The sequence below is a fragment of the Trachypithecus francoisi genome, unplaced genomic scaffold (assembly GCF_009764315.1).
Source record: "Trachypithecus francoisi isolate TF-2019V2 unplaced genomic scaffold, Tfra_2.0 Lachesis_group7, whole genome shotgun sequence".
NCBI lineage: Eukaryota > Metazoa > Chordata > Mammalia > Primates > Cercopithecidae > Trachypithecus > Trachypithecus francoisi.
This window is the reverse complement of record NW_022681472.1, coordinates 11,704,213-11,726,018: the sequence shown is the minus strand read 5'-3', so window position 1 is coordinate 11,726,018 and position 21,806 is coordinate 11,704,213. Positions and strand designations below refer to the sequence as shown.

Below are 21,806 nucleotides of genomic sequence, written 5' to 3'. Positions count from 1 at the left end.
TTTAAAGTGTTTACCCTAGATTTTACAATATACATTTACAAGGAATCCAAGTCCAATTTCAAGTAATGTGAGTACCTTACAATAACAAAATAATTATAATTCCTTCCTCTTGTTTCTTGTATCATTGCTCCCATTTATTTCACTTACATATAAGCATACTTAAACATATGTCTGCACATAAGCATACATAATCAATACACTGTTGCTTTTATTATTTTAAACAAAGTGTTATCTATTAGATCAATCAAGAATAACAAAATACAAGTTTTTATTTTACCTTCACTTATCCTTTCTCTGATACACTTCCATTTTTAATGTAGATCAAAGTTTTTGACCTTTATTGTTTTCCTTCTCTCTAAAGAATTTAACATTTCGAGGGGCGGAGCAAGATGGCCGAATAGGAGCAGCTCCAGTCTCCAACTCCCAGCGCGAGCGACACAGAAGACCGGTGATTTCTGCGTTTTCAACTGAGGTACTGGGGTCATCTCGCTAGGGAGTGCCGGACAATCGGTGCTGGTCAGCTGCTGCAGCCTGACCAGCGTGAGCTGAAGCAGGGCGAGGCATCGCCTCACCTGGAAGCACAAGGGGGAAAGGAATCCCTTTTCCTAGCCAGGGGAACTGAGACACACAACACCTGGAAAATCGGGTAACTCCCACCCCAATACTGCGCTTTAAGGAAACAGGCACACCAGGAGAATATATCCACACCTGGCCGGGAGGGTCCCACGCCCACGGAGGCTCCCTCACTGCTAACACAGCCGTCTGCGGCGATCTATCCGCAAGGCAGCAGCGAGGCTGGGGGAGGGGCGCCCGCCATTGCTGAGGCTTAAGTAGGTAAACAAAGCCGCTGGGAAGCTCGAACTGGGTGGAGCTCACAGCAGCTCAAGGAAGCCTGCCTGTCTCTGTAGACTCTACCTCTGCGGACAGCGCACAGCTGCAGCCCATTAGGGGAAAGAGCGGGGGCGGTGCAGACGCGAACGACTCTGTCTGACAGCTTTGGGGAGAGCCGTGGATCTCCTAACGCGGAGGTTGAGATCCGAGAACGGACAGACTGCCTGCTCAGGTGGGTCCCTGACCCCTGAGTAGCCTAGCTGGGAGACATCCCCCACTAGGGGCAGTCTGACACCCCACACCTCACAGGGTGGCGTCACCCCTGAGAGGAAACTTCCAAAGAAAGAATCAGACAGGTACACTCGCTGTTCAGCAATATTCTATCTTCGGCAACCTCTGCTGCTGATACCCAGGCAAACAGGGTCTGGAGTGGACCTCAAGCAATCTCCAACAGACCAACAGACAGTCCTTCTGACTGTCAGACGGAAAACTATCAAACAGGAAGGACACCTATACCAAAACCCCATGTGTACGTCACCATCATCAAAGTCCAGAGACAGATAAAACCACAAAGATGGGGAAGAAGCAGGGCAGAAAAGCTGGAAATTCAAAAAATAAGAGCGCATTTCCCCTGCAAAGGAGCACAGCCCATCGCCAGCAACGGATCAAAGCTGGTCAGAGAATGACTTTGACGAGATGAGAGAAGAAGGCTTCACTCCATCAAACCTCTCAGAGCTAAAGGAGGAATTACGTACCCAGCGCAAAGAAACTAAAAATCTTGAAAAAAAAGTGGAAGAATTGACAGCTAGATTAATTAATGCAGAGAAGACCATAAACGAAATGACAGAGATGAAAACCATGACACGAGAAATACGTGACAAATGCACAAGCTTCAGTAACCGACTCGATCAACTGGAAGAAAGAGTATCAGTGATTGAGGATCAAATGAATGAAATGAAGCGAGAAGAGAAAACCAAAAGAAAAAAGAAGAAAAAGAAATGAACAAAGCCTGCAAGAAGTATGGGATTATGTAAAAAGACCAAATCTACGTCTGATTGGGGTGCCTGAAAGTGAGGGGGAAAATGGAACCAAGTTGGAAAACACTCTTCAGGATATCATCCAGGAGAACTTCCCCAACCTAGTAGGGCAGGCCAACATTCAAATTCAGGAAATACAGAGAACGCCACAAAGATACTCCTCCAGAAGAGCAACTCCAAGACACATAATTGCCAGATTCACCAAAGTTGAAATGAAGGAAAAAATCTTAAGGGCAGCCAGAGAGAAAGGTCGGGTTACCCACAAAGGGAAGCCCATCAGAATAACAGCAGACCTCTCGGCAGAAACTCTACAAGCCAGAAGAGAGTGGGGGCCAATATTCAACGTTCTTAAAGAAAAGAATTTTCAACCCAGAATTTCATATCCAGCCAAACTAAGCTTCATCAGTGAAGGAGAAATAAAATCCTTTACAGATAAGCAAATGCTTAGAGATTTTGTCACCACCAGGCCTGCCTTACAAGAGACCCTGAAGGAAGCCCTAAACATGGAAAGGAACAAGCGGTACCAGCCATTGCAAAAACATGCCAAAATGTAAAGACCATCGAGGCTAGGAAGAAACTGCATCAACTAACGAGCAAAATAACCAGTTAATATCATAATGACAGGATCAAGTTCACACATAACAATATTAACCTTAAATGTCAATGGACTAAATGCTCCAATTAAAAGACACAGACTGGCAAACTGGATCAAGAGTCAAGACCCATCAGTCTGCTGTATTCAGGAGACCCATCTCACATGCAGAGACATACATAGGCTCAAAATAAAGGGATGGAGGAAGATCTACCAAGCAAATGGAGAACAAAAAAAAGCAGGGGTTGCAATCCTAGTCTCTGATAAAACAGACTTTAAACCATCAAAGATCAAAAGAGACAAAGAAGGCCATTACATCATGGTAAAGGGATCAATTCAACAGGAAGAGCTAACTCTCCTAAATATATATGCACCCAATACAGGAGCACCCAGATTCATAAAGCAAGTCCTTAGAGACCTACAAAGAGACTTAGACTCCCATACAATAATAATGGGAGACTTCAACACTCCACTGTCAACATTAGACAGATCAACGAGACAGAAAGTTAACAAGGATATCCAGGAATTGAACTCATCTCTGCACCAAGCGGACCTAATAGACATCTATAGAACTCTCCACCCCAAATCAACAGAATATACATTCTTCTCAGCACCACATCGCACTTATTCCAAAATTGACCACATAATTGGAAGTAAAGCACTCCTCAGCAAATGTACAAGAACAGAAATTATAACAAACTGTCTCTCAGACCACAGTGCAATCAAACTAGAACTCAGGACTAAGAAACTCAATCAAAACCGCTCAACTACATGGAAACTGAACAACCTGCTCCTGAATGACTACTGGGTACATAACGAAATGAAAGCAGAAATAAAGATGTTCTTTGAAACCAATGAGAACAAAGATACAACATACCAGAACCTCTGGGACACATTTAAAGCAGTGTGTAGAGGGAAATTTATAGCACTAAATGCCCACAAGAGAAAGCAGGAGAGATCTAAAATTGACACTCTAACATCACAATTAAAAGAACTAGAGAGGCAAGAGCAAACACATTCAAAAGCTAGCAGAAGGCAAGAAATAACTAAGATCAGAGCAGAACTGAAGGAGATAGAGACACAAAAAACCCTCCAAAAAATCAATGAATCCAGGAGTTGGTTTTTTGAAAAGATCAACAAAATTGACAGACCGCTAGCTAGACTAATAAAGAAGAAAAGAGAGAGGAATCAAATAGACGCAATAAAAAATGATAAAGGGGATATCACCACCGACCCCACAGAAATACAAACTACCATCAGAGAATACTATAAACACCTCTACGCAAATCAACTAGAAAATCTAGAAGAAATGGATAATTTCCTGGACACTTACACTCTCCCAAGACTAAACCAGGAAGAAGTTGAATCCCTGAATAGACCAATAGCAGGCTCTGAAATTGAGGCAACAATTAATAGCCTACCCACCAAAAAAAGTCCAGGACCAGATGGATTCACAGCTGAATTCTACCAGAGGTACAAGGAGGAGCTGGTACCATTCCTTCTGAAACTATTTCAATCAATAGAAAAAGAGGGAATCCTCCCTAACTCTTTTTATGAGGCCAACATCATCCTGATACCAAAGCCTGGCAGAGACACAACAAAAAGAGAGAATTTTAGACCAATATCCCTGATGAACATCGATGCAAAAATTCTCAATAAAATACTGGCAAACCGGATTCAGCAGCACATCAAAAAGCTTATCCACCATGATCAAGTGGGCTTCATCCCTGGGATGCAAGGCTGGTTCAACATTCGCAAATCAATAAACGTAATCCAGCATATAAACAGAACCAAAGACAAGAACCACATGATTATCTCAATAGATGCAGAAAAGGCTTTTGACAAAATTCAACAGCCCTTTATGCTAAAAACGCTCAATAAATTTGGTATTGATGGAACGTACCTCAAAATAATAAGAGCTATTTATGACAAACCCACAGCTAATATCATACTGAATGGGCAAAAACTGGAAAAATTCCCTTTGAAAACTGGCACAAGACAGGGATGCCCTCTCTCACCACTCCTATTCAACATAGTGTTGGAAGTTCTGGCTAGGGCAATCAGGCAAGAGAAAGAAATCAAGGGTATCCAGTTAGGAAAAGAAGAAGTCAAATTGTCCCTGTTTGCAGATGACATGATTGTATATTTAGAAAACCCCATCGTCTCAGCCCAAAATCTGCTTAAGCTGATAAGCAACTTCAGCAAAGTCTCAGGATACAAAATTAATGTGCAAAAATCACAAGCATTCTTATACACCAGTAACAGACAAGCAGAGAGCCAAATCAGGAATCAACTTCCATTCACAATTGCTTCAAAGAGAATCAAATACCTAGGAATCCAGCTTACAAGGGATGTAAAGGACCTCTTCAAGGAGAACTACAAACCACTGCTCAGTGAAATCAAAGAGGACACAAACAAATGGAAGAACATACCATGCTCATGGATAGGAAGAATCAATATCGTGAAAATGGCCATACTGCCCAAGGTGATTTATAGATTCAATGCCATCCCCATCAAGCTACCAATGACTTTCTTCACAGAATTGGAAAAAACTGCTTTAAAGTTCATATGGAACCAAAAAAGAGCCCGCATTGCCAAGACAATCCTAAGTCAAAAGGACAAAGCTGGAGGCGTCACGCTACCTGACTTCAAACTATACTACAAGGCTACAGTAACCAAAACAGCATGGTACTGGTACCACAACAGAGATATAGACCAATGGAACAGAACAGAGTCCTCAGAAATAATACCACACATCTACAGCCATCTGATCTTTGACAAACCTGAGAGAAACAAGAAATGGGGAAAGGATTCCCTATTTAATAAATGGTGCTGGGAAAATTGGCTAGCCATAAGTAGAAAGCTGAAACTGGATCCTTTCCTTACCCCTTATACGAAAATTAATTCAAGATGGATTAGAGACTTAAATGTTAGACCTAATACCATAAAAACCCTAGAAGAAAATCTAGGTAGTACCATTCAGGACATAGGCATGGGCAAGGACTTCATGTCTAAAACACCAAAAGCAACGGCAGCAAAAGCCAAATTGACACATGGGATCTAATTAATTAAAGAGCTTTTGCACAGCCAAAGAAACTACCATCAGAGTGAACAGGCAACCTACAGAATGGGAAAAAATTTTTGCAACCTACTCATCTGACAAAGGGCTAATATCCAGAATCTACCAAGAACTCAAACAAATATACAAGAAAAAAGCAAACAACCCCATCAAAAAGTGGGGAAAGGATATGAACAGACATTTCTCAAAAGAAGACATCCATACAGCCAACAGACACATGAAAAAATGCTCATCATCACTGGCCATCAGAGAAATGCAAATCAAAACCACAATGAGATACCATCTCACACCAGTTAGAATGGCAATCATTAAGAAGTCAGGAAACAACAGGTGTTGGAGAGGATGTGGAGAATAGGAACACTTTTACACTGTTGGTGGGATTGTAAACTAGTTCAACCATTATGGAAAACAGTATGGCGATTCCTCAAGGATCTAGAACTAGATGTACCATATGACCCAGCCATCCCACTACTGGGTATATACCCAAAGGATTATAAATTACTCTACTACAAAGACACATGCACACGTTTGTTTATTGCGGCACTATTCACAATAGCAAAGACTTGGAATCAACCCAAATGTCCATCTGTGACAGACTGGATTAAGAAAATGTGGCACATATACACCATGGAATACTATGCAGCCATCAAAAAGGATGAGTTTGCGTCCTTTGTAGGGACATGGATGCAGCTGGAAACCATCATTCTTAGCAAACTATCACAAGAAGAGAAAACCAAACACCGCATGTTCTCACTCATAGGTGGGAACTGAACAATGAGATCACTTGGACTCGGGAAGGGGAACATCACACACTGGGGCCTATCATGGGGAGGGGGGAGGAGGGAGGGATTGCATTGGGGAGTTATACATGATATAAACGTCATGCACATGTACCCTAGAACTTAAAGTATAATAAAAAAAAAAAAAAGAATTTAACATTTTTTGCAAGGCAGGTTTACTGGGAATCAATTTCTCAATTATTTGTCTAAGAAATTATTTCTCTTTCACTTTTGAAGGACAATTTCACAAAATAAAGAATTCTAGCTTGATGGGTTTTTTTTTTCTCTTAATACTTTCAATATTTTACCTCTGTCTCTTCTTGCTTAATTTCTGAGAAATCAGATGTAGTTATATCTTTTTTTTTTTTTTTTTTTTTTTTTGAGATGGAGTCTTGCTCCTTGCTCTGTCGCCAGGCTTGAGTACAGTGGCATGATCTCAGCATGGCAACCTCTGCCTCCCAGGTTGAAGCGATTCTCCTGAATCAGCCTCCCAAGTAGCTAGGACTACAGGCACCCACCACCACGCTCGGCTAATTTTTTGTATTTTCTAAGTAGAGACGGGGTTTCACCATGTTAGCCAGATGGTCTTGATCTCCTGACCTCGTGATCCACCCGCCTCTGCCTCCCAAAGTGCTGGGATTACAGGCGTGAGCCACCGCGCCCGGCTGTAGTTCTTACCTTTACTCCACTACGGGTAAGGTGTTCTTCCCCTCTCTGACTTCCTTCAGGATGTTTTCCTTATGTTTTATTTTCTGTAGTTTGAAAATGGTATGCACAGGTACAGGCTTTTTGGCATTTATCCTGCTGTGTTGTCTGGGCTTCCTGACAACATATCCTGCTAGATAGGAGTTAGTGTCTGACAAAATTGGAGGATTTCTCAGTTACTATTGTTTCAAACATTTCTTCTGTTTCTCTCTTCTCCTTTTGGAATTCTCATTACATATGTGTTACTGCTTTTATAATTGTCCTGCAGTTCTTGGATATTCTGTTTTTTGTCTTTTCAGTCTTTTTTATCTTTGCTTTTCAGTTTTGGCAGTTTCTACTTACATATCCCCAAGCCCAGAGATTCTTTCCTCAGCCATGTCCAGTCTAACAATAAACCCATCAAAGGCATTTCTCATTTCTGTGACAGTGTTTTTGATCTCTAGCATTTCTTCCAGGATCTTTCTTAGAATTTCTGTTTCTTTGCTTACATTGCCCATCTGTTCTTGCATGCTGTCTACCTCATCCTTTAGTGTTTTAATCACAGTTGTTTTAAATTCCCCATCTGGTAATTCTAACATCTCTGACATATCTGAGCCTGGTTCTGATGCTTGCTCTGTCTCTTCAAACTGTGGGGATAGACTGATTGATTGATTGATTGATTGATTTTTCTTTATTTTTTTGCTTTTTAGTATGTCTTGTAATTTTTTCTTGACAGCCAGACTTGATGTACTGGGTAAACGGAAATGTTATACATATGCCTTTAGTAATGTGTTGATAAGGCAGGAAGGGAGTGTTCTGCAGTCCTATGAGTAGGTCTCAGTCTTTAGTGAGCCTGTACCTCTGGGCTGTGAACTTTACATATGTTCTTAGTCCCCAGACTCCCCTTCAGTGGAACACAATGGCTGGAGGGGGCTGGAGTTGGGTATTCCCAGTCCCTCAGGTCAGCTATTTTCTGATGAAACTTGAGCAGATTAGACTCTGGTTAACTAGGTTCTCCTGTGGGCAAATCTTGTTAAGAATACAATGTTCCAGTGTATTTCAAAATGGCTCTTTTTTCCCTCTCACTGCTGGAGGCACAAGGGATATTTTTTCCATTATTCATTGTGAGAACCTTGTTGAACACCTGTAGGTAAAACTCATGAAAGTGTGGAGGCCTCCATGGACTGGGTTCCCCTGGAATTTTTATCTCAGATTTGTTCACACAGTCTCCCGGAATTTGTCAGCTATAGTTCAGGCTCTGGGAAGTTTCTGCGCCAGCAAGCCAGGACTCTCTGCATTTGCCTGTTGGTCTCTCCAATTTGAGGGGACAGTGGTTTTCTCTGTGACCCAGTCTGTATGACAAATCTAAGAAGAGTCGTTGGTTTTTCAGTTTGTTCAGTTTTTATTTGATAACTTGGAAAGATTTGAGCACTTTCCCTATATAATTTTATTAAAACATTTTGACCTCTTGGGTCTATCACACCATTCATCATCACTTGGGAGCTATGGAAGATGTAACTATAAGCAAAAACACATGTTTCAAAAGCAGCTTCACTGAGTCTCTACTATGTGCAAACATCTGCGCTGTGGATCATATGCAAGAAAAATTCCCTTAAGAACTTGGTAAACTGCAACCATTGCATTCATTCCAATAACTTACTATTGATCAAAATCTATTTCGAATTTCTCTTCTAGTATTCCTTCAACTGTGGAAATTGTCCTAGTGGACAAATATTTTTGAACGCCTTCTATACAGGCCCCATAAGTGGGATCTGACATTTGATTTCAGAAACAACCAAAACCAAATCAAAGTCAAGTTGTTGAAGAAGGTTTGGATCCAATGAGGCCACACTTTTTTTTTTTTTTTTTTTTTTTTTTTTGAGACGGAGTCTCGCTCTGCCGCCCAGGCTGGAGTGCAGTGGCGCGATCTCGGCTCACTGCAAGCTCCGCCTCCCGGGTTCCAGCCATTTTCCTACCTCAGCTTCCCGAGTAGCTGGGACTACAGGCGCCCGCTACCAGCCCGGCTAATTTTTTTTTTTTTTTTTTTTTTTTGTATTTTTAGTAGAGACAGGGTTTCACCAAGGCAACACAATTTTTTAACACTGACTGGTTCTCTGGTGTGGCTATTAAATTTCTCAAGGCAATTTCAAAAGTCACTATTAAAAGTCAAGCTGCTCAAGACACACTATTGGTTGGACACACAGCTATATGTTATTTTAATCTAAAAAGTCATAATAGGACTTGCTTTATTCATTGTCTAATTACCTATACTTAATAGTAAGATTGATCTTTTCCCTGTTGGAGAGCAAAAGGCCAAAGTTAGGAAGTGTGTTGCAATCCTCCCTAAGTTTACAGTACATAAACAGTATGTTCGATATCCTTGGTTTAATTTACCTTCCCTTTCTACCCACCTCCTCTGACACACTGACATGTTTTCTATTATTTAAACTCATTCTATTATTTAATTTATATTATTTAAACTCTATTATTTAATCTGGCAACTTCATACCAGATTACCTTTTCTTCCTAGAGTTTTATTGTTTCCTGGATTTTGGGAAATGAGAACGTACCAACACTGACTTTCCTTAAAATGGGGTTTGTGACACCATAAAACATCTCGTTCAAGCCCACTCCACTTCCAGCTGCTCTGTTACGGTGTTCTGAGCCAATCTGAAAAAGAATCCTTAACAGTGCTACTTCACAGTAATATGCCCAGATCACCGAATCACATTTTGCAAAGTGTGCACTTTAGATTGTAACTGAAAACGGGGATGTCTCCCCTGACTCTGGCATGATTCCAAACATCTGAAATGTTAGAACATGTTGCTTTTATGCTGAAGCATCACACAACTGCCAGAGTGCAGAAGTGCCTTGTCTCCACTACTGCTACTTTAGAGAGAGGGGGACACACAGAAATGGCTTTCTGTAATAAAATATGTCTGCTTGGGTGACTGGAAGGGTAGGGGAGCAGAGGAGTGAGTGCCAGAAAGACATCATTCAATTTAGGCATCTTCCATCTGAAAATAATGGAAGAGGACACTAAAAGAACATTGTAAAATCCCACCTTTTTAGGCTCTGAGGACACCTAAGAACTGAGCAAAACGCCATTCATCATCAGGGTTAAAAAGTCACATTTCTTGGTCTCTAGGATGAATCCCTTTGGGCTAATGCTTGGGACCCTAGGATCAGAAGAAGAGTTCTTGATCCTAACCTAAAAATAAAAAAATCTCTGGATTGGATGCTTTTTTAATCTGATTTCTTCCTTCCCATTTTTAGTCTGATTTCTAGAGCAGCTTTCTCCCAGATCATAACTGCAAAAAGTCTGTTTGTTCTTGATAAGTATTTAAAAGATCATGAAAAAATGAATTTCTTACAACTCATTGCCACCAGAATGACTTTTAGTATCTCAGGTCGATGGGGGAGGATGATAGGAAGAGATGTCACTGATTTGGGGTAGGCAAACAAGGCCGACCTCCTATCACTTTATTCATTCAGTCAGTCAGCCGGTCGACACACACTTACCAAACAACCACTGTGCCCCAAGCATCTAGGAAGGTCTCCAGGGGGACTACACACTCTTGCACTGCTTCTAGGAGGCGCCCTCTCTTTCCCTTTCTGTTTCTCTCTCCCTGACATTTCAGGAGTCCCAGGGGAAAATGCAAATGCGCCAAGAGACCCTAACTTAGAGCAAACATGACTAGTTCCAACAGAAACAAACTAGCCTGAGGTAAGTTTCAGGGAAGGAACTCAGAGGCTGGAAAACTGGGTCTGCCACTGCCCGGGAGGGTCAGTTCTGAGCCTTGGTTTTTACCATCTGTAGAATGGGTGGTGTTATAAATTATCCTTAAAGCCCCTTCCAAACTTAAGCTTCTACTTTTCCAAGATCCTAACGAGCCTTTGTGCCGCCAGAGTGCAGAAAAACACTGTTCCCACTACTGCGCGCTGTGCACCCTTAAATAGCATCGCGTGGTGTGGTCATTCCAAATACACACACACACACACACACACATACACATACACACATACTCCCCTCAGCCTCCTGCTCCTGATTATGTGTTTAAAGTTCTTAGGGGATCCCAGGTTCGCAAGTGCTCAGCTATAGCAAGTTTTCTTTAATTTTAGGTAGAATTTGTTCACGCACTACTTTCGCACTGAGTACTGCAGTGGAGTCAGCTTCCTTTCCAAATCCCAGGCAACAAGAAAAATCTTAAGTAAAGACAGAAGCTCTCCGTTGCCTTGGAGAGAGGGTAAGGAGCTAGTAAGGGACCCCATGATGAAAAGAACCTAAAGCGGAAACGTTGTGTGTTCCTGCTCAGAGGATAATGCTGGCTCCCTAGGGCTATGTCCGGAGTTCTCCAGTCCCACGCCAGGGCTCTGCTTTCCCGACCTTGCTACCGTGATGCCCTGGCTGGGAGGCAGGAGGTGCTCGGGTGCAGCTCTGGTGCTAATCCGGGTGCTGCGTGTCAAGCCCGCACAGTGAGGCCTGTGGAGAACTGAGACCCCAGTATCTCCAAGCTCAGCCTACGCAGGATAGCGCTGCCCTCTAGCGACTATAATGGGACATGCAGCGCGGCTGCAGGTCCTAGCGACTGTAGAAATCCGCCCTTTGCAAAGGGCGCAGAGGGCCGGGAACGCCTTGGGACCTTTTCCCTATGTATGGGACCAGGAACTGTTTATGGTTTCCCCCTAGGTTTAGGAGAGATAGATGCATAGGTGAATTGGATACGTCCATGGTAGATGTAAGGTAAGCAGACAATGGGCACTGATGGAAAGGTGGACGGACGGATAACTGATGGTTACGAACACGTTTTGAGAGCTTGCTATCGTGCCAGGCAGAAGGCTAAGAGATTTTGTCCATTATTTCATTTGATTCTCTCTAGAACCTTATGAATGGCATATTACCTCTGTTCCTATTTTTCAAATAGGGAAACTGAGGCCTCAGGCAATGTAAGCAGCTTGTCACTTAGCAATCTTTTGCAGAGCCAGGAAGCGGGAAAGGTGTCTTAATGGACAGTCTCAGCCTCCACAGTGTGCCCTCGGGCCCCCTCCCGGTGGAGATGTTCCAAGCCCTGGCGTCTCGGGTAGGGGGTCCCTCATCCTTCCCTCCCCACCACACTCCTGGCGCGCTGACATTACACCCGCCCCGGCACCCCCTTCTCACTCATCCAACACCCCCAGGACACCCTGGACAGCGCTCTCAAGGCAGTGGATCTTCGACTTGGGAGCCCTGGGGAGCTAGATAAACACGGATCCTCTCCCACAGTGGCTGAAAAGCGCGCAGTGCCGGAACCTGAGGGTTTACCGGCTTCTACGCTTGGCCAAGGGTCTCTCTTATAACTGGAAAGGTGAAAATTCTGTGCCGAGATTTTAAGATTCCCAGAAAGTTTCAATTGTCAAGTTTCTGTAACCATTAACTGAACGCCTACTGCGCACCTTGAAGCTGTTAGATGCTGCGGCAAGGAACTCGGAGTCAACTGTTGGGGACAAGCGGGTCGATAAATGACGACATTCCGAACCGGACGGCTGTGCTTGGTGCCCACGGGGACCCTGAGGGGGTCCAGGGAGGAGGCGGGAAAGGGGCAGGTTCATCGGCCCGCTGGGTCTCCAGCACATTCCAGAAGTCTAAGCCAGTTCATCTGTCCTTCCAAACGCCCCCACCTCGCTTCCCTCCTTGGAGCCCGCACCCCTCGGCACAATTTCAGTGACTTTATGCGGAGAAACTTGATCCTATCTCACTCTCCTCAAACTTCCTAACTGCCTTGGGTTTGTCACCTGGCCCTGTCGGGAGCCACCGAGCGCCCCCCGTGGCCGCCACCCTCGGTGGGGGGAGCGGCGCGCGGGTACTGGGGGACCGACCCCTCCCGCGAAGGCGTCGGCGCGGGGCTGGCGTAGGGCCTGCGTCAGCTGCAGCCCGCTGGCGATTGGGGCGCGCGCGCCTCCTTCGGTTTGGGGCTAATTATAAAGTGGCTCCAGCCGCCGTTAAGCCCCCGGACGGCGAGGCAGGCGCTCAGAGCCCCGCGGCGACGCTGAGGACCGCGACGGTGAGGCCCACGTCCGCCAGCGCACCCAGGCCCCCTCCTCCCCGACGCCCGTCCTCCTCACCCTTGCCTTCTTCTCTTCCCTCTAGAGTCGTGTCTGGAACCCAGCTTTTCCAATTGGCCTGCTGCATCCGAACAGCGTCAACGTGAGTGAATTTGCCCGAAACTTGTCTTTGCTGCGCGGATTTGGGGACGGCTGCCCGCCCTCTTTTCATTCACATTTCATTGCATGGGTTCCCCAACCGCGTTCCCTGGTTCTTCTTTGTGACCCCAGTCAATGTCCTTCCTCCCCCGGCGCCCGGTCCCTCGCCCCTGGTCTGCGGCGTTCTCTCTGAAATCTTGCCCTGGGCCGTGGACGCCCAGGAAAAGAGCCGGGTGCCCTAGGCAGCCTCGCGTTGGGGGCGACCGCGCCATCCCGGGAGCTGCGAGGCGATCTGAGTCGCCTCCAGGTCTACCTGAAAGCTGTCGGCCGGGAGGGCGGGGCCCCAAAAAGGAGCATTCCTGCGGGCTTTTGCTCGACGATCCCTTGCTGAGGCTGTCGTGGCGAGTGTCCTGCAGAGGTACCCGTTCTGCGCCCAGGCAGCCTCGAAGCACGGGTCCCTCTCTCCTCGCAGTCCATGGCGTGGTTCCTGAGACTCTGCCCTTGGCTGCTGTTGCTCGGCCCCGGGCTTCTGGCGACAGTGCGGGCAGAATGCAGCCAGGATTGCGCGACGTGCAGCTACCGCCTGGTGCGCCCCGCCGACATCAACTTCCTGGTGAGTGTTGCGCGCGGCGAGTGTTGCGCACCTTGGTGAGACAGAGTCTCCGCAATAGTACGCGGACAATCCCATGCCCACAGCGGGGCGCGTATGGCGATTCGCACCGGGTCGGAGCCACAGCGGCGCGAGCCCGTGGTGACCTGGGTGTCTCAGCTGTTCCTGGAACGCTGACTGATGTCCTGTCCTGGCTCTTAGCTTCGGGGATCCGCGACTATTTGGGGACCGGTAAGGGTAGCGGTGTCGCCACACAGAGTTTATTTTAACCCTGGGAATTAGGGAACCCCGAAAAGTGCTCTGTTCAGCACCTCGGAGAGCACTGGGTTCTCTCCTGAGCTGTCAGAAGGAAGATGCTGTCACCCCAAATCCTAACATATCCCAGTTAAGGGCCCCTCCACACGCAGCCATCTTCCCATCTTTCCCGCAAATAATGTAATTTTTTGTTGGTGACATTTCGGCGCCTTTCTTTAGATTTATGTATCCCAGCTCTCTTAACCTCAGGTCCCTCTTTCCCTACCCTCACCTGTAAATAGGAGAGAGCAAAGAGATGGAAATGGGATACGGGGAGAGGAAGGCAAAATAACCGTAGACAGGAAAGAATTCATAACTGTCCTACTAGCCAGTAATGCTGGAATTCAACTTCTGTTTCGACTGCCCTTTTGTAATAGTAACTAAAACAACAGTTTAATTTGGCTGTGAGAAAGGAACAAGAGAAGTGGCCAGTGTCCAGTGGGTGACAACAGTCCAAAGATAAACTACACTACAGGAGGTTGGGAAAGAAAAAGCTGAGGACAAAATCACTTTTCATTCTGATCGTGGTTCCCCATAGGCTCTCGAATCACCTCTGGTGCTCTACTGATCTGAATCTCCAACCTGGAGACTCAGGTAGCTTCACTTTTACCAGCTCCCCTGACAATTCCTTTGCATTGCTTTTGAAATTTATTGAAATTTTGTGATGGCTTAAAAAGCTCATAGAGAATAATGTATTCATCCAAGCTGCTTTGGGTTCCAGGTGGAATTGAGGAAATTTTACCTTATGTAGATGTTTGAAATGGGGAGAAAACCAAGGAACAGGTTCCAATTATCTGTGGTATATATTTCAGGTTAAATGTTTGTTTGTTTGTTTGACCTGTACTAACGTGGCATTAAAGAGAAGACACATAGGAAGGTTGTATATTTAAACTACGAGAAAAGTGTTTCATCTTCAATAGGGGAAACAGTCCCCTTCACCCATCTTTCTTCTTTCTCCTGTAGTCATGAGCTTTTAACGTATGTCTAAAAATTAAGGAAGTGCTACAAATATAAGGATAGATCTTGTGGGTAAAGAATTTTAGGCACAGAAGGAGAAAGAGAAACCCAAAACATGCCATATATAAGACCTCACTTTCTGACCCCATAATTCCCTGTGCCCCGTCACACATATTTTGAGCTTTGCCTGCTCAACATGTGGGGGGCTAAGCCCCCTCCCCTAGCTTTCTCTGCCATCTGAATAAAGGTTATATGGATTCTAGTCTAATTTTTCTAATCACACAGTCTGACCCCAAAATAGTATCAGGTTTACTTAAGTTATGTGAGTTAGTGAATTAATATGGCTGACATTTAATAATGCCTATTCAAATAGGTTTTTTTCATATTTAATCTGCTTGATTCACCAAGCTCCCAAAATGCTACTAATCTTCCTTTTGCATTGTTGAGGAACTTGAGTGGAGCTCACTGGGTAGCAGCTAGGCCTTCCTTGGGTATCACTTCAAATCTTGACTTCTCTCCTTCTCTCACCTTCCTCTCATCATGTAACAGGATTGTGGGGGAGAAGAGGAAGGCTGCTTTTGCCAGAATTTTCCTCACTGCTTTTTATGCTCTTGTTGTTATCACTTATTACTATTATCATTACTTTAATCCAGGTGATGGAATGGCACATGTAGTGTTAGCAACTTGAAAAAAATAGATAATAAGCAGCCATCAATAAAAATAGTCTCATAGAAAGGCATTTTGCATAATAACTGATTTGCATTGGACTCTACATTCAGGGTTGGTATTGTCTCAATGACAAAAGATTTACTTAGTGACTGTCTCACTAGAATTACAGCATTCTGGGACTTTGGCTCAGATGCAAAAGACATATGAGAAATGAGGTTGCCTGGCCAAAAATATGTAGTGAAATCAATGTTAACAAATATTTATTGAGCTTCAACCACGTGAAAGACATTTATGATTGGTACTGTGGTGGATGCAGAGATGAGCAGGCATGCTATGACTGATGTCCAAGTAGAATTTCCCGTCTAATGTGATCTTGACCATACCACACGAAGTGTGATAAATACCACAAAACAGGCATACATGGCTATAGGAGCCATCAGTTAACATCGCTGCCTTAATAGGAGTGCATTATTGTGGTATTTGTTACTATTTGGTTTTGAAGGAATCTCATATCACATACATTTAAAAGTCTTTTGGTATTAGTATGCAAAACATTCAACATTAATTTTTAACAACAAGATCACTTAGATACAATTTTAGAATGGAAATATTATTGCCCCTTAAACATCTTAAGCTTTTAATGGTGTTTTGATTTCTTCCTCATATGTCGGAAATAAAATAAGACATTTTAATTATTAATCATCTTTAGATTCTTATGTAGTTATATATTTAATCTTCTCAGACACAAAGCTTAAATACGCATTAAGAGCTTGCTAAATACGTGCCCTCAAGATTTTGTTGCACTAATAAAATGCATTCTTTCACTGTGAAAATAATATGTTATTAAATAAAAGTGTATTTAACATCACTTAATATACCAGTATATTTTTAAATATCAAGAAAGAGCCTGGCCTTTCTGTCTAAATTAAAAGTCTGTAACCTGGGCTCTCTATAAGTAGATTTCAGAGGGCTATAAAAAACTCCTGAAATGCTAAGAAATATCATGCATGTTTTGTAAATGTTCACATATTAGTACTCTATCATACCCAAGTGATCTGTTAAATAGAAAAAAAATCTTAACAAGGTCATTCGAATGTATAGACTTACAATGATTTTGAATTTAATATCTGTATAAGAAAAAGGAAAGAATGTATGCTGATGATTCTTATTTTATCAAATACCATGATTTCCATTGGAAAATACTTTTTCTGTACAATGGTGACTAAATGTGAAGAAAATAAACATGAATAATTTGTGCACTTGCATTTGTATAATTTTGTATCTGACCTCATCATTATAGACATTTTGTTCAAGGTAATAAAGTCTGTTGTATCCAGCAAGGAAAAAAGGAAAAAACAAAAAGATCTGTACTTTCAACAAATTAGCCAATTAATAAGAATGCAAATAATTCATAAGATTTAAATTGAGTTTTTAGGATGTCTTTCTTTATAAACTTTTTTTAAATTGTTGTTTTTCTTTGAAGATTGAAAGTATTTGCAGGAATATTGGATACCACTTTAGGTAAAATATTAACACAAGAAAGCAATTGACCCTTATGTTATTAATATTGATTTTATCTGTAAGACAAGAAGATAAAAGGAATTTTGAGGAAATATTCCTGATTAGGTAATAAAAATTTCTCCTTTTTGGTTAGAAAAATCTCAAACAAAATTATATCAGAAGTGGAAAATTATCCGGTGAAATTAGACTGTGAAAGCAGTCAATCTAAGTTAAAACTAGGTGAAAGAAAAATTTTTTTTAATTCTTTAAAATGTCTATGGGTTTAAAATCCGAAGGCAGGTTCCTAACTGGATTCAGTTACCACCCCCCGCACTTTCCCCTTTGCAAATTTTGTTTCATTTGCATGCTCAGCCTTATGAAAAGTCGTGATAAGAAATTGGAGATGACCTTATTATAATAAGGGAGTTACTATGTCCTAGCAAGCATATTTTGGTCCACAAAAGTTCATTTACGTAATGAAATCAGAGAAGCTTCTTTTTATCATTACATCAAATTGTTTTCCCAGGCTTGCGTCATGGAATGTGAAGGAAAACTGCCTTCTCTGAAAATTTGGGAAACCTGCAAGGAGCTCCTGCAGCTGTCCAAACCAGAGCTTCCTCAAGATGGCACCAGCACCCTCAGAGAAAACAGCAAACCAGAAGAGAGCCATTTGCTAGCCAAAAGGTATGGGGGCTTCATGAAAAGGTATGGAGGCTTCATGAAGAAAATGGATGAGCTTTATCCCATGGAGCCAGAAGAAGAGGCCAATGGAAGTGAGATCCTCGCCAAGCGGTACGGGGGCTTCATGAAGAAGGATGCAGAGGAGGACGACTCGCTGGCCAATTCCTCAGACCTGCTAAAAGAGCTTCTGGAAACAGGGGACAACCGAGAGCATAGCCACCACCAGGATGGCAGTGATAATGAGGAAGAAGTGAGCAAGAGATATGGGGGCTTCATGAGAGGCTTAAAGAGAAGCCCCCAACTGGAAGATGAAGCCAAAGAGCTGCAGAAGCGATATGGAGGCTTCATGAGAAGAGTGGGCCGCCCAGAGTGGTGGATGGACTACCAGAAACGGTATGGAGGCTTCCTGAAGCGCTTTGCCGAGGCTCTGCCCTCCAACGAAGAAGGGGAAAGTTACTCCAAAGAAGTTCCCGAAATGGAAAAAAGATATGGAGGATTTATGAGATTTTAATACCCTTTCCCCCCAGTGGCCCCAGGCCCCAGCAAGCCTCCCTCCATCCTCCAGTGAGAAACTGTTGATGGTGTTTTATTGTCATGTGTTTGTTGCTTGCCTTGTATAGTTGACTTCATTGTCTGGATAACTATACAACCTGAAAACTGTCATTTCAGGTTCTGTGCTCTTTTTGGAGTCTTTAAGCTCAGTATTGGTCTGTTGCCGCTATCTCTTTTTCATGCTAAAATAGTTTTTGTTATCTTGTCTCTTATTTTTGACAAACATCAATAAATGCTTACTTGTATATAGAGATAATAAACCTATTACCCCAAGTGCATAATATCCTTGTAAGTCCCTTTTTCTCCAAGGCTCTCATTTACCTTTGGTTTTCCACATCAGTCCTAGACTCAGGAACAGTAGAACCATCTGCTTTTGACGTAATAATCATTGTCCTTCTCTTTCAGCCAAGGCCACAAAAACATTTTTATTTAATTCCTCATATATGAAATCTTAGATGAGTAAACACATGGGAGCAAAGTAAAATGTATTTTCACTCTCATTTCTGGAAATCAGATACATGAAGAAAACCCAAAGCCTAATAAAGGAGCCAGCTATGCCTTCATTACACACACACACACTTGCATTTACATCAGATGTGTATGTCTTCTTCAGTAAAGTATTTTAGAAGCTAGTAAGAAATTAAAGATAATTTAATCCAATTTTACAAATGAAGAAAGGGAAGCCAAGAAAGGTTGTGTAGTTGGCCCAAAGTTGCCCAGCAGTTGAAGGATAAAAATAGGATTAAAACCTGAAACTTTTTGTGCCCAGTCAATATCCTTTTCACTGCAGTTCCTTATCTCCTATCCAGGTCACTAGTAAGAATTGTAAGAACATGGAACTACATCTTAGTCACCATTGTACACCTCTACACTATGACTGTATCAGATTCTCCAATATCGGATGAATGGATATATGTGTGATGAATGAATGAATTTGGTGACCAGATAATGAGGAGATTGTGAGTGTTTGTAAGGTAAATTCCGAAAACACAAGGTGCTTATGACTACTTCATACTAATGAGACAACACTCAGATGTAAGAAATGTAACTTTTCTTCATTTTTCTAACTGAAACAACATACAGCTCAACCCCTATTCACTAAATCATTTCTCCAGGACCCCCACCAACCCTTTCTTTTGTGTTTTTCAAAACACTGCAATTTAGCAACTCAGGAAAGTGGGGGATGAGCCTCTGGTCTGCAGTCCACCAAGGTTGCTGCTGAGATGCTCACTGTGCAAGCCTGTGTGCCCCATCTGGTAAGGCAGCTGCACTGTGCTTGGCAGTTTGTTCTCTATGCACAGCCCCACCAGGGCTCGCAGGACATCCGCATGATCATGCTGTTAGGAGACCCATCTCCCGGAATTAGTGCAAAGAATCACAGGGCCCCACACTCATAGACCCCCAGCTCCATCAACCTTCCTTATCCTTGGCAAAGCCCCGGAGGAAAAAAGATAATGCAATTATTATTGATAAGATAATACCATTATCTCACAATGGTACAATATGTATACCTACATATCTCATACAATGTGTGCGAGAAAATAACACAAGTTCACCATCAGACAAATACATCTTTTAAAGCAAGCACAGATCTTTCTTTTTTTTCCTTTTTTTTTTTTTTTTTTTAAGAGATGGGGGCTCACTTGGTTGCCCAGGCTGGAGTGCAAAGGCTATCTCACTGCAGCCTCGACTTCCCGGCCCCAAGCGATCCTCCTGCTTCAGCCTCCCAAAATGCTGAGATTACTGGCATGAGCCACCACGCCTGGCCAAGTACAGTTTTTTATCTAGGAGGCTTTCTTCTTTTTGGGGGAAGAGGTGTAGACTGGGCTAAGGCACTCATGGTAGTTAACAGACAGTTGCTTGCGGCTCCATTTCACCCCCCACCCCCCAAGGCCCCTCCCTCCCCCACACGCCCGTCGCCTCCGCCAAGGGCTGCACGATGCTGGGGGTGGGACAGCGTCAAACACTTGCAGTTCCTCATCTCTCTCATGTCTGGCGTAGAATCGGGAACCTAGAGGATGCTTCAAAATTGCCCAGGGGAGGAAGGAACAGAGGAGAGAGGTTGGGACACTAGGAAAGGGGGAAGGGGCAATCGGAGATGACTCCTCTCCAGGCCGCGGAGCAATGCCAACCAAGGCTGTGCGCCCGCCCCGGGCATTACAGGACGCAGGACTCCCTCCTCCAGATGTCCTCAGCAGTAAGTACCGGCGGTCGTTCACACATCTTGACTCGAGGGGCCTGCGGAGGTCTCACTCACTCTCCAAATTTCTCCTGACCTGTCTGGCCTTAAATTTGAAATTCCAGCATTAGTAGTTTGCTTTCCAACTTTTAAGGGCTTTGATGTTTGATGTTTTTAAGAATTTCCTATTTAAATTCTGAGGGGCCCAGGCCCCCTGGGTTGCTATTCTAAGGGCCGCTAGCCAGACTCTTGACACTGTGGCACTCAGTGCGTACTCAGCGCAAACGTCTGAGTTCTGAAAACACCAGACAGGCTAAGGTGGGGACTAACCTAGGACTAGGACTTGGGTGAGATGAACCCAAAGCCACCGCTGACTTGAGAGGGTCCAGAGAAAACCACGTGGAACAAGAAGAAGGAAGACCAACAACCTGCAGAGGGCGCTGCTGCTCCATTCCGCGCTCTCCCGGAGCTGGGGCTCGTTCTCACCCACTCAGGCCTCCCACTGCTACCACCAAGCCTGCGCCCAGCTCTGGGCTCCCTCTGAGAGTTCATTTGTGAGCTCCGGAGCCAGGCGGCCTGCATCGAAATCCCAGCTAGCTGTGTGAACTGCAGCTCTCCCTGCCTTGGTTTCTCCTCTGTGCCTCATTCAGTTGTTGTGATAAGTAAAATGTGTTACCGTGTAGAGTCCTTAAGCCAGGGGTCAGCGCACAGCAGCACTTACAGAGTTAGCAGCCATGATTGCTCTTCCAAGTGGATCTTGGGGCTTCCCCCCGCCCCCCACACCCACTTCAACCTGGACCTTTCAGATATTAGATACCATCCATGAGCCTCCATCCTGGTCACCAGGTAGGGGGATCCTTTCCTGACAGTTATATCCCATGAGGCAGAAACTGCTTACAAAGCCACCTCACACTCATCTTCACTTTTTCGGTTTCCTACTACAAACCTGGAAAGCTCATGTAATCAAAGAGTTATCCACATGTCATTCTGCATTTATCCAAACCACAGAAGGTCCAACCCCAAGAGCGAACCCTAATGGTAGACTATGGCCACTCGGTAATAATGATGTGTCAGTGCAGGTTCATCAACTCTAACAACTGGACCTCTCTGGCGGGGGCCTATTGATCATGTGGGAGGCTGTGCATGTGCCGGGACAGGAAGCATACATGAAATCTCTGTATC

General features: G+C 43.9%; 1 protein-coding gene across 3 annotated transcripts; it reads left to right on the top strand.

Moving 5' to 3' along the window:
* Nucleotides 1-12,901: 12,901 nt before the first annotated feature.
* Nucleotides 12,902-18,726, top strand: PENK (proenkephalin). 3 transcript variants are annotated; one of them, XM_033202608.1, is made up of 4 exons: nucleotides 12,902-13,043; nucleotides 13,130-13,186; nucleotides 13,655-13,795; nucleotides 17,739-18,726. In XM_033202608.1, exons 3-4 carry the CDS (start codon nucleotides 13,658-13,660, stop codon nucleotides 18,402-18,404), a joined length of 804 nt encoding a protein of 267 aa, XP_033058499.1. In that variant the 5' UTR covers nucleotides 12,902-13,043; nucleotides 13,130-13,186; nucleotides 13,655-13,657; the 3' UTR covers nucleotides 18,405-18,726. The 3 variants fall into 3 exon arrangements, with proteins under 3 accessions (XP_033058499.1, XP_033058501.1, XP_033058500.1); XM_033202610.1 differs by having other exon boundaries at nucleotides 13,624-13,795; XM_033202609.1 differs by having other exon boundaries at nucleotides 13,620-13,795.
* Nucleotides 18,727-21,806: the final 3,080 nt, after the last annotated feature.